This window comes from Artemia franciscana, chromosome 2, assembly GCF_032884065.1.
Source record: "Artemia franciscana chromosome 2, ASM3288406v1, whole genome shotgun sequence".
Taxonomy (NCBI): domain Eukaryota; kingdom Metazoa; phylum Arthropoda; class Branchiopoda; order Anostraca; family Artemiidae; genus Artemia; species Artemia franciscana.
This window is the reverse complement of record NC_088864.1, coordinates 60,942,400-60,955,709: the sequence shown is the minus strand read 5'-3', so window position 1 is coordinate 60,955,709 and position 13,310 is coordinate 60,942,400. Positions and strand designations below refer to the sequence as shown.

Below are 13,310 nucleotides of genomic sequence, written 5' to 3'. Positions count from 1 at the left end.
ACCATACTTAGTCCTGCTAATAATAATTTTTGAACAGTCTTATAAATATGTTATTTCAATAAATTAACCTATCTCTGTCTTATTTTGTGGTTCCTGTGAAAATGTTCAGGCTTGAATCGAGCGAAAAACCATTTCCTTAAATGCCAAGTAAAAAAAAAAATCTAACCGATTCGACTCACGGGATCTTTCGCTAGTCTTCTTTTTCTCCATTTTTCTTTTTTGGTAAAAAATTTTATTCAGTATCCAAAAATTGGTTAACTAATCAGCAATGCTTTAACTTATTTAGTAACGTCTATCTTTTTTTATAAGTTCTGGCTGCTAAGAAAAAGATCAAGTCTGAAGCTATCAATGAACCGTTTCCCTGAATGCGATGTCTGGAGGATCTTCAACTGATTTTACGCGTAAAACCCTTTACTATTTTCGTTGAAAGTAACCAATTCCTTCCGTTCTTTAACTACACTTCTAGTCCCCATTTGCTCTACATTTATTTTGTGAAATATCAGTTTGACCAGCAGACCGAACTCTTCAAGCTCTAGAGGCTCATATCTCACTTTCACCCAATCTTCATTGGTAAAATTACTTATTTAATATCGTCCTTTATTTTGCTGTCTTTTGATGTTTAATAATATTGTTATTTTGATTTAATATTTTAAAACTAACTTTGAACGCATAATCCCTAACGTATTAGTTACTGCGGCTCTTTTGTTAATTCTTTAGATTTTACTTATTGCAATTGGGAATGACGAAAGATGTGCTGGCTACGTTTGCTAAATATAACTCTCCCCCCTTCCCCCTCTGACCATAATTGACACCCTGTTTACTTAATCAGTTTTTAGTACGTTATGGACAAAATTCGAGTCTATTTTAAAAGGTCATAACCCTCACTGTCATAAGTTTTACGCCTAAGATGTGCACAAACATTAAAACACATTAAGATTTACGTACTGTTTAAAAACAATTGCTCCTTTTCCCATTAAGTCAGGCTTGGCAAGAGCCCATGTTCGTTGAATAGCTGCAATATCAGCAGCAGAGAAAGCAATCTGGGGATTTATTTCCTTAAGGCCGAGAAGACCTTGGTCGATTACACCAATGATACGGTCGAGTCCCTTTCTCCAGGCTGCGACTGCTTCAGGCCTTAATTGGGCTTGAAGCTCATTTTGCATAACTGGAATCAGAGCTTCTGAGAAGGCCTAAAATGGGAGAAGTTGTAAAATTGAATAATGTGTAGGAATTAGTTAAATGAATTCTTTTTTCAATTTTTTTTTTTTTTTTTTACTCCTTCTAAAAGTCATCATTTGCAAAAGACCACAAATATGCTTACTTGAGGGGGTAACAGCCACTAACTATAAATGAAATATCGGGAGTATTTTCGCTTTATAGATCTTGACTATAGTTAACGATCTTGCCTTGTCATTTGAGTAATACTATGTGGTTCTCCTAAATTGGAACAATGATATAAAGTTATCTTTTAGAAATAGCTTTAAATGCTTCAAAGCAACAGGAATGATTGCTTTAAGAGCGTAACAAGCCAAATGATGTTTCCAGAGAACAAGCTCTTTGAACAAATATTAAAGAAAATTCTAAAATTTAAACAATTTTGGTTGTCAGCGCATTATGCTAGTCATATTGCAGTGATAAATGTCTGGACTTTCTGGGGGGTTTTCTTAGGTCCTAGAATGTTGAATATCTGCTTAAATCCTATAAAAGTAACTGGTAAAAATAAACGTTCAGTTTTGGTGAATATCTTTAAGCATTAGTACTCACTTTTAGAGAATATCCTTAGTACTGAAATAAGTTAGAAGTCAATCAATTGCTTTGGCACTAAATTGACCAACTTAATTGATCTGAAGTCGACTAAAGCTAAAATTAAATTAACAACTTGGTTGATCTTAAGTCGACTAAAGCTAAAATCTCCGGAATTAAACGTATCTCTACAACTAGCCTGTGTTTATAATAATATTGCAACAGGGACTTTATTGTCGTCGTCAAAAACTTTTTTTCAAATACTACTAATGTTTAGTTCGGACGAGGAAGTATAGTTTGTTGGGTGCTCACCAACACAATGATGAAACAACGAAAAATACAATGCAAATATATTGACTTCTACAGTACAGAAAAAAGACAACAGAAAAAGCAGAGGAAACATAATAGAATAGAGTTAGATTAACGATCATATATAGAGATATATTAGATATAGACGGTAAATAAAGAAAATAGAAGCAGAGAAATCACAAAAAAAACAAAGAAGACCTGCTCTAAAAAAGGTCACGAAAAAACAAAGAAAAAAGGAAAAAGTACAGACGAAGTTTGAATCAAAGATGAATAGTTATATGCTTGGGCATACAGGCAAATCATGGCACCTGCAATATTACATAATTTCTAACTAACAAAACAGTCATTTTCTTATTACATTTTTTTATGATATAGTTGGCTGGGGACTCTTAATGTCTTTTTGTATGATGAATGTTTGATTAGCCGATTGTTAAATCATAAAGATATCCTCGCTAATACTTCTAAGGATTTTATTTGAAAAACAGATGAGAAGTAACGAAATGGTAATATTTTTCTAAATTCCAATAGAATTAATCTAGGGGCCAATTAGCAAAAATTTGATTTTTACCTGGAAATGACGACGTTCAACATTTCTAGCAATGTGATCAGCACCAACTTTTTTCAAGTAAGCCAAAAGGGTCTTGGGTTTATCCAAGTTTCTGATAACGTAGTCAAATGACCTCATAACCTTAATTATGTGTTCACCAAATGCAGGGTTATTCTCCAACTCAGTAAGCGGTGTGTCACCAAAGCCAACACGAGTGAAAAGGATCTGATAATCTGGGTGCTTTGTAAATATCCTGTAATTAAGTTTTTGAAAAAATGGGCGGAACAAGAGACATGGAAATCACAGGGGTGTAGGTGCCCATTTTTCAAGGGAGATTAAAATAATTTTGTTGGGTTAGTGGTACTCTGACACTTCAGAATTGTAAGCTAAGGTTGTATTTCCTTGCAGAAACTTTGGAAGAATATTGAGGAATTGTTAGGAATTAACTTGTGTTTGAAGTGAAAAGTAAGAAAAAAAATTTCTTTGCACGTCTATTAATAAGACATCCAAGTGTAGCAATGCAGTACATATTTATATTTATATTATATATATTTTATATAGTATATATATATCTATATATATAAAAATAAGTTGTCTGTCCGTTACGCCAGATTATATCTTATCTATATATATAAAAATAAGTTGTCTGTGGATCTGTGGATCTGTGGATCAGGTGCATATGACGTCTGAATTATTTCACACTAATACAAAAGAAGAAAAAAAACTAAAAAAGCTAAAAAACTAAAAAAAAGGTGAAAAACTAAAAACTAAAAAAAAACTGAAAAAACTAAAAAAAGGCAAAAACTACAAAAAAACTAAAAACTAATAAAAAAACTAAAAAAGCTAAAAAACTGAAAAAACTAAAAAACTAAAAAAAGGTAAAAAACTAAAAAAAAACTAAAAACTAAAAAAGAAAAAAACTAAAAAAAAGGAAAAAACTGAAAAATAAAAGATAAAAAGGAAAAAACTGAAAATAAAAGATAAAAAGAAAGCTAAAAAATATGAATAATATATATAAAAATAAGTTGTCTGTCTGTCTGTGGATCTGTGGATCAGGTGCATATGACGTCTGAATTATTTCACACTAATACAAAAGAAGAAAAAAAACTAAAAAAGCTAAAAAACTAAAAAAAACTAAAAAAAGGTAAAAAACTAAAAACTAAAAAAAAACTGAAAAAACTAAAAAAAGGCAAAAACTACAAAAAAAACTAAAAACTAATAAAAAAACTAAAAAAGCTAAAAAACTGAAAAAACTAAAAAACTAAAAAAAGGTAAAAAACTAAAAAAAAAACTAAAAACTAAAAAGAAAAAAAATAAAAAAAAGGAAAAAACTGAAAAATAAAAGATAAAAAGGAAAAAACTGAAAAATAAAAGATAAAAAGAAAGCTAAAAAATATGAATAAAAATAAAAAAAAATAAAAAAGATAAAAACTACAAAAAAAACTAAAAAGAAAAAACGAAAAAAAAATAAAAAAGCTAAAAAAAGGCAAAAACCAATAAAAAAAACTAAAAAGAAAAAAAGTAAAAAACTAAAAAAACTAAAAAAGGAAAAACCATAAAATAAACTAAAAACTAATAAAAAAAACTGAAAAAAGCTAAAAAACTAAAAAGAACTAAAAAAGGTAAAAACTAAAATAACTAAAAAAGAAAAAAAACTAAAAAAAGGAAAAAACTGAAAAATAAAGGAGAAAAAGAAAACTAAAAAATATGAATAAAAATAAAAAAACTAAAAAGATAAAAACTTAAAAAAAACTAAAAAGAAAAAAGAAAAAAACTAAAAAACCTAAAAAAAGGTAAAAACCAATAAAAAAACTAAAAAGAAAAAAAGGGAAAAAATTAAAAATTTATTTCATCATATACCAATTCAAAAACGAATGTATACCGGGATGACGACCGGGACACAGGGAATATAAATGACGACCGGGACGCAGGGACACAACTACAACGGTGACGCCGGGGGCACAGGGGGGATATATAAATGACGATGGGGACACATGCAATGTTCGATTAGCAATCACCATCAACAAAGCTCAAGGGCAATCATTAGAATCATGTTCCCATGGACAATTATATGTTGCATGTTCAAGAGTCGGTATGCAATGGCACTCGACTTGCCGTAAAAAAAACAATGGAAAACCTAATAGAGGCCACAATCCTGACAGGGCCTTTTGAGGGTGAGGCTGTTCTTATTCCTCGCATTCCCATGATTCCAACGGATCTGCCTTTTCAATTTAAAAGATTGCAATTCCCAATTCGATTAGCATTTGCAATCACCATTAACAAAGCTCAAGGTCAATCATTAAAAAAATTACCAATAATACTTTTAAGAAATATCAACCCACCAAAGCTTTGCAATGGCACGCGACTTGCCGTAAAAAAAAAACAATGGAAAACCTAATAGAGGCCACAATCTTGACAGGGCCTTATGAGGGTGAGGCTGTTCTTATTCCTCGCATTCCCATGATTCCAACGGATCTGCTTTTTCAATTTAAAATATTGCAACACAGACAATGGGACAGCGAAGACTGTTGTATATTCACAAGTTTTACGTAGTTAATTTGTATTGTATCTATCTATCTATCTATCTATATAAAAACGAGTTGTGTGTATGCATGTTTGTTTGTTTGTAAAAAGAGCGTTTGCATATGACGTCATTATTAGTACATACGGCTTTGTATATGGACAGACAATGGGAAAGCCAAGAATGTTGTATATTCGCAATTTTTACGTAGTTTGAAACACATATATAAATCTATCTATATTCACAGGTGGGACACAGGGACACAACTACAATGGCGCGTAACTAATATGGCGCGTAACGACTTACGCGCGCGGGGGGGCTTGGGGGGGCGCGAAGCGCCCCACCAACTAGGTGTTGGGGTGGCGCTTCGCGCCACCCCAACAGCTAGTATATATATATATATATATATATATATATATATATATATATATATATATATATATATATATATATATATATATATATATATATATATATATAGCAGGATGGAGGCTGTTCGACGTATCCAGCTTAGATAAAAAATGAACCTGTCACTGTTCTTAGAGTGGCTCAGTGAACCATTAATCTCAGACCAGACAGTTATTTCTTGCCCGTCGGGATATAATCGACAAATAGTTCGACAAACGAAAATATACAGACTGAATAATTTTCTTATCGGAAGTAATAAAGTAGTCCAACATAGCTTTAATGCAAGGACGTGAGACGTAGCAAAAGCGTTATACATATGGGCAAGAATACGCTCCTATATAGGCTTTGTATTGGACTAGCATGCCAGAATATTTCAAAGTTTCTCACTTAGAGGATGTCCAACAATAAGTAAACACTTTTCAACTATTACTATAATCTTGAATACCTGGAAAATGGCTAAAACAGTGTCTTTTATTATTCAAATTCATTGTTGAGTTAATTGTTAAATACATCGATATATCGATCTATGTTGTTCTTCTTAGATTAGAATAGGGAATCTAAAATAAACCACTCTTCGTTAACCTTCCCATTTCTAATTTCTATATTTTACAGTTTCCAGTTATAGCCTAGAATTTTTATTGATAGCCACTTACACTCTGAAAATCTTTCGTCCAAGACCCAGAAGATCTGGTTTCAACAGCTCCCAAGATTCTTGTACCAGTAGTTTCTCTGCATCGGTGATGCCAGTGACGGGATCCTGTTTGTAGCTCTGCTGAAGTCCTTCCTCGATATATTCCACGATGACATCATAAGCTCTGTGCCACGAGTTAGAAGCAAAGATAGAAAACCGTTGGCCCAGGTCGTTCTCAAGGAGACGGACAAGAACTTTTCCAAAATTCTAAAAATAGTACATTAACCGTTAAATGATATATATTATCTTTCAGAGGCGACGCTACGATGAGCTTTCACACTGGTGAGCTTTCAGCAGTTAATGTCACTATATATCAGAAATTTAGTTTTATTTTATTGGTTCTTTCCAAGACTGTTCAAGAAAAAAGTTAGCTTCACTTCAAACAGGAGTTTGGATATTGCCCCTTTCCTTAACTGCAAAAATTCTAAAGCCTACAACGTCATTGGTCCTTCACTGAATACGAATTATGTTACGAATACTTTCTTTTCCAATTATTGTAGCATTGAAAATGAAAATAAAATTACAGTGAAATAAAATCTTGAACTGATGACCTCTCAACAATTAATAGCATTCTATACCAAACATTCAGTTTATTTTACTTGCACTTTTCAAGGCTGTTCAAGAAATATAGAGTTTTTAGTAAAGCGCCAATGACTCACTAGGTTTTAGACTTTTACAGTGAAAGAAGGAGGCAAAACCCAGACTCTTCTTTGTAGAGATTTTGTTTGTTTCAAGCTGAATTTGCATATTCAATTTACGTTTCACTTTTTTTAAGATTTATTTACTCATTTATATTAGTAACTATTGTTTGTTTGTTTGCTATGATTGTTTATTTAATTTCTGTTGGTTTTGGGTTTCATTTATGCCTCATTAACCAAATATTTTTGCTCGTTTTAAGCTTGATTTAAATATTCAACTTAAGCTTTTCTCGTTTTCAGGTTTATTTATTCAGTTATATTAGTACCTGTTGTATATTTTTCTACTATGATTGTTTATCTAATTGTGTTGCGAGAGCAACACTTTGGTTTTGTCCTGTTTTTTTTCCCTATGCTGCCAATCTCGGCTTATTCCTGGAAACTGGTAAGGGTCTAACCTGTGTGGTTTTTACGGAAAGTGTGGACCTCAGGCCGGATTGATGGCTATGGCATTACATTTTGGAAAGCTCCACAGAACTCTTGCCTGGGGCCAAAAAGGATGGTTTTTGCTTGTCCACGAACCAGGGCCTATGGTGTGCGAAGTGAATTGGAGTTATGTAGCCTTTGTCAGAGAAGAGTATCTGAAGTTGTGCAGCCAAGCTTTTGTTTCATCAAACCATGTTTCTGCTTTCGAGTGGAAAGCTCCGTTCTATCAGGCAAGCAGGCAGGCACCATTTTCAAATTGAAGATGAACTAAAATCTATAAGTATTAAAGTCCTGTGGTGGCGCAGTGGGTTTGACCTTAGCTTTGTAATACGGGACCCAGGGATCGAATCATGCTGCAGAAATGCACTGCACGGCCGACGCAGGGACCTTTGTAGTCAAGAAGCGTCGTTAATCTGACACAAATCTATATATATAAAAATAAGTTGTCTGTGTGTCTGTCGAGTGACGTCACTGTCCGCATATGACGTCTGAATTATTTCATCACATACCAATTCAAAAACGAATGTATTCAAGCCGAAGTAGCTCAGTTATATAACTACCTGTGTTGGTGCAGTGGGTTTGACCTTAGCGTGGTAATACGGGACCCAGAGATTGAACCATGCTGCAGGAATGCACTACAGGGCCGAAGCAGGGACCTTAGTTGTCAAGAAGCGTCGTTAATCCGATACAAATACAGTAGCTCAGTTGGTAAAGCGTTATGTTCCAGGTTCTAGGTCCGAGAGGTTCCAGGTTCAAACCTTGGCTTTAGCATTAATACAAAAGAAGAAAAAAACTAAAAAAGATAAAAACTACAAAAAATACTAAAAAGAAAATACTAAAAAAGACTAAAAAAGCTAAAAAACTAAAAAAAAAACTAAAAAAGGGTAAAAAACTAAAAACTAAAAAAGTAAAAAAAAACTAAAAAAACTAAAAAAAAGGTAAAAACTACAAAAAAACTAAAAAGAAAAAAACTAAAAACTAATAAAAAAACTAAACAAAACTAAAAAAACTAAAAACTGAAAAAGAAAAAAAAACTAAAAAAAGGAAAAAAACTGACAAATAAAGGAGAAAAAGAAAACTTAAAAAAAAAAAATAAAAAAATAAAAAAGGTAAATGTATTCAAGCCGAAGTAGCTGAGTTGGTAAAGCGTTATGTTCCAGGTTCTAGGTCCGAGAGGTTCCAGGTTCGAACCTTGGCTTTAGCATTAATACAAAAGAAGAAAAAAAACTAAAAAAGAAAAAAACTAAAAAACAGGTAAAAACTAATAAAAAAAACTGAAAAAGCTAAAAAAAATAAAAAAAACTAAACAAAGGCAAAAAACTAAAAAAGAAAAAAAACTAAAAAAGGGTAAAAACAGCAAAAAAACTAAAAAGAAAAAATAATACTAAAAACTAATAAAAAAACTAAAAACTGAAGAAGAAAAAAAAACTAAAAAAAGGAAAAAAACTGAAAAATAAAGGAGAAAAAGAAAACTAAAAAAATAAAAATAAAAAAAAAATAAAAAAGGTAAAAACTACAAAAAAATCTAAAAAGAAAAAAGAAAAAAAACTAAAAAGCTAAAAAATAGGTAAAAACCAAAAAAAAACTAAAAGAAAAAAGGGAAAAAAAAACAAAAAAATTTTTTCATCATATACGAATTCAAAAACGAATGTATACACAGACCGGGACACTGGGAATATAAATGACGACCGGGACACTCAAAGAGAAATTACAGACTGGGACACCGGGACACAGATGACGACTGGGACGTGTGTGTCGACTGACGTCATGTTTGTGTGTCAATTGACGTCATGTTTGTCGACTATATATGACGACTGGGACACAGGGACACAACTACAACGGGGACGCCAGGGGGCACATGGGGATATATAATGACGATGGGGACACAGGGAATGTTTGATTAGCAATCACCATCAACAAAGCTCAAGGGTAATCATTAGAATAATGAGGTATAGATCTGAATACGGACTGTTTTTCCCATGGACAATTATATGTTGCATGTCCAAGAGTCGGTAAACCTGACAATCTATTTATATGTACAGACAATGGGACAGCGAAGAATGTTGTATATTCGCAAGTCTTACGTAGTTAAAAACATATATGTATATATATATATATATACTAGCTGTTGGGGTGGCGCTTCGCGCCACCCCAACACCTAGTTGGTGGGGCGCTTCGCGCCCCCCCAAGCCCCCCCGCGCGCGTAAGTCGTTACGCGCCATATTAGTTACGCGCCATTGTAGTTGTGTCCCTGTGTCCCACCTGTGAATATAGATAGATTTATATATGTGTTTCAAACTACGTAAAATTGCGAATATACAACATTCTTGGCTTTCCCTCTACTGGGAGCTTTCCGTTTCCAATTGCCAGCAATTGATCTGAAAATGTTTGACCAGAGTCATCGTTTTGCAATCGGACACGCATATTTGTAGTTAACTTTAATATTTTTACGTTTGCGCATAAATTAGAATTTCTCAGGCAAGCATTCATTTCGTCTGCAGGAGTTAAACTACGTAAAAATTGCGAATATACAACATTCTTGGCTTTCCCATTGTCTGTGCATATACAAAGCCGTATGTACTAATAATGACGTCATATGCAAACGCTCTTTTTACAAACAAACAAACATGCATACACACAACTCGTTTTTATATAGATAGATAGATAGATAGATACAATACAAATTAACTGAGTAAAACTTGCGAATATACAACATTCTTCGCTGTCCAATTGTCGCTGCATATAAATAGATTGTCAGGTTTACCGACCCTCGAACATGCAACGTACAATTTTCCATGGGAAAAACAATCAGTATTAAGATCTATACCACATTTTTCTAATGATTGACCTTGAGCTTTGTTAATGGTGATTGCATATGCTAATCGAATTGGGAATTGCAATCTTTTAAATTGAAAAGGCAGATCCGTTGGAATCATGGGAATGCGAGGAATAAGAACAGCCTCGCCCTCAAAAGGCCCTGTCAAGATTGTGGCCTCTATTAGGTTTTCCATTGTTTTTTTTTACGGCAAGTCGCGTGCCATTGCAAAGCTTTGGTGGGTTGATATTTCTTAAAAGTATTATTGGTACGTCTATTTTTAGTTGTAGCACGTGTGGTGGAAACCCTGAAAGATCTATGGAATTTAAAAATTCAGATGGATAATTAACCGCTTCATTTGGTTCCAAAACTGTGTCGACTGACTTGTAAAGGACTGCCTGGTCTCGAATCTTGGTCAAAACAATATTGTTGATTTCGTGGACGTCTATATTTTTGGGTGCGAGAATCGCTCTTTCACTTAGCCATTTATTATTTTTATAATTTATTAGAATATTCGGAAATACTTTTTCAATCAATTCATTTTTGGACGTCACTAAATTACAGAAATCAGCAGGTAGTTGTATACGTCCTGAAATTGAGTCTACTGGGAGCTTTCCGTTTCCAATTGCCAGCAATTGATCTGAAAATGTTTGACCAGAGTCATCGTTTTGCAATCGGACACGCATATTTGTAGTTAATTTTAATATTTTTACGTGTGCCCATAAATTAGAATTTTTCAGGCAAGCATTCATTTCGTCTGCAGGAGTTGATCTAGGTATTATAGGTAATGTTTGCCTGAAATCTCCCGCAAGCAATATTAATGTGCTGCCAAAGGGTTTCGACTTCCCTCTCAAATCTTTCAAGCATTGATCCAGAGCCTCGAGCGATTTTTTGTGTGCCATTGTGCACTCATCCCAAATAATAAGTTTGCATTGCTGCAATACTTTACCCATCCCAGATGATTTGGAAATATTGCACGTGGGAGTTTCTGTAGAATGCAAATTCAGAGGCAATTTCAAAGCGGAATGAGCAGTTCTTCCACCAGGCAGCAATGTTGCGGCTATTCCGGACGACGCAATTGCCAACGCTATATCATTTTTTGATCGAATTGATGCCAGAATCAGTTTTATCACAAACGTTTTACCAGTACCTCCTGGCGCATCCAAAAAGAAAATTTCTCCAACGTTGTTATCGACACAATGCATTATCGTATCATAAATGTCTTTTTGTTCCGACGTTAACTTGGAAATGTTATTTTGTACATACGACAATAGATCACTCGTACTGTAACTTTGTTCACGATCCAATTCTACACATGTCGAAACAGCAGCGATACGGTTAGGTGAAGGCATTCCCAAATCCTGAAGAGGTTTGTTTGACATACGTACGCACAAATCTTCTATAATAACTAAAGTGTAGTTATAAATTTCTGATGTAAAATCAAAAGTCATATCTGACGTCTCTAACTGTTTTCGATGGAGTAAATCTTTGGACATTTTGACTTATATTTTTCCCATAACTCTGTAGGAGCTGATGGAGAGCAAGTTGTTAAAATGATGCCAAACAATGCACTAATTTGACTTGGGGTTGACGTTTCGCACACGTCATTGATGCAGTTATCCCAGTGTTGGTCACTCTCCAATAAATTCAGAGCTTGGCATGCACTACGGTAAGTGTCATGTATAGTACCGTTTACAGTTCTCAAATACTCAAAGGATGTCGGACCGGGTACATTCACCAAAAGCAGGCGTAGAAAGAAGCATTCATGTTGATTGGGGTGAACGGTGTAGAGTCTTCCTATCGTGGTATCTTTGAAGATGGTAGGTTGGCCGTCGACTGACTTACCCTGTTTTCGACGTTCAAATACTTTATTTTTAGTATTCCACGTGTAATACGAAGGCACTTCAGTATACAGCAGTTTTTTTTGCAAAAGAATCATTTTTGCAAAGCGGAAAAAAAACTGTTAATTTTGTATCCGGTGGATTCAGGGCTCTTTGTTGCACGTTGGTTTCCGAGAAATAAACACGTTGACCATTCTGTAAATGTACCGCTAAGTGAACAACAGCTGGACTACGTTCATGTATCGGAAATGAAAGAATTCGCCAAACAGCTTCATTACTGCTTATGTATCTTCCAGCCTGATATTGTACGATTTCGTCGAAATCTTTGATTTCGGGCTGCTGTAGTTTTTACCTTGTTTAGTTTTTTTTCTTCTTTTGTATTAATACTAAAGCCAAGGTTCAAACCTGGAGCCTCTCGGACCTAGAACCTGAAACATAACGCTTTACCAACTCAGTTACTTCGGCTTGAATACATTCGTTTTGAGCAGCTTCCTCGGGTGTTGCCATTGTAGGTTCTTCAGTCATTTTACAATTAGAAATTTCTCTTTCAACGGTCTTCTTACAATTAAAAATTTGTCTTTGAACGATATTCTTAAATACCTGTGTCCTGGTCGTCATTTATATTCCCTGTGTCCCGGTCGTCATTTTTGTCCCGGTATCCAGTCTGTAATTTCTCTTTGAGTGTCCCGGTCGTTATTTATATTCCCTCTGTCCCGGTCGTCATTTGTGTCCGGTCTGTAATTTCTCTTTGAGTGTTTTTTTCTTTTTAGTATTTTTTTTCTTTTTTACATTTTTTCTTTTTTCAGTTTTCTTTTTCTTCTTAATTTTTCAGCTTCACTATGAAATACATATCGCCGAACCTTTGTTTTTTTAACTAAAATCTGGTAGGCATTGATGACCTTATCCAAGTCAAAATCCCAAACCCAATCATCATCGCTATCATTTTCAGTTTTGATATGTTTTGACTCTCGCTGTCCAGGTGGATCTCATCTAACTGCGCGGTTTTGCGTTCTTTAGCCTCAGCCTGTTTCCTTGCTGTTCTTTTGATTCCTCGGCACGCTTTCTTTTCTGACTTTCTCTATCAGCAGCAAGTTTTTTGGCATAGACTCTTTGAGCATCTTCATCGGCTTTTGCCATTGTAAGTTCATCAGTCATTTTAAACTTAACATTAATAGATTTCGACGTGAACATATATGTCTTAAATATCTTTAATGACGTCACCGTCATAGCAAAATGACGACAACTAACTTCATGACGTCAGTCGACACAGAACAGACACACACAGACAAGTTATTTTTATATATATTGATATAT

At 34.1% G+C, this 13,310-nt stretch overlaps 1 protein-coding gene across 1 annotated transcript in view; it reads right to left on the bottom strand.

The window, feature by feature from the left end:
- Window positions 1-13,310, bottom strand: part of LOC136035330 (uncharacterized) — a 50,521-nt gene that overhangs the window by 15,267 nt on the left and 21,944 nt on the right. Inside the window, exons 2-4 of the mRNA XM_065717064.1 lie at window positions 6,182-6,426; window positions 2,621-2,852; window positions 942-1,190 (exon numbers count right to left, since the gene is read on the bottom strand). Of these exons, the coding sequence (XP_065573136.1) occupies window positions 942-1,190; window positions 2,621-2,852; window positions 6,182-6,426 (726 nt within the window). The remainder of the gene's footprint in view (window positions 1-941; window positions 1,191-2,620; window positions 2,853-6,181; window positions 6,427-13,310) is intronic.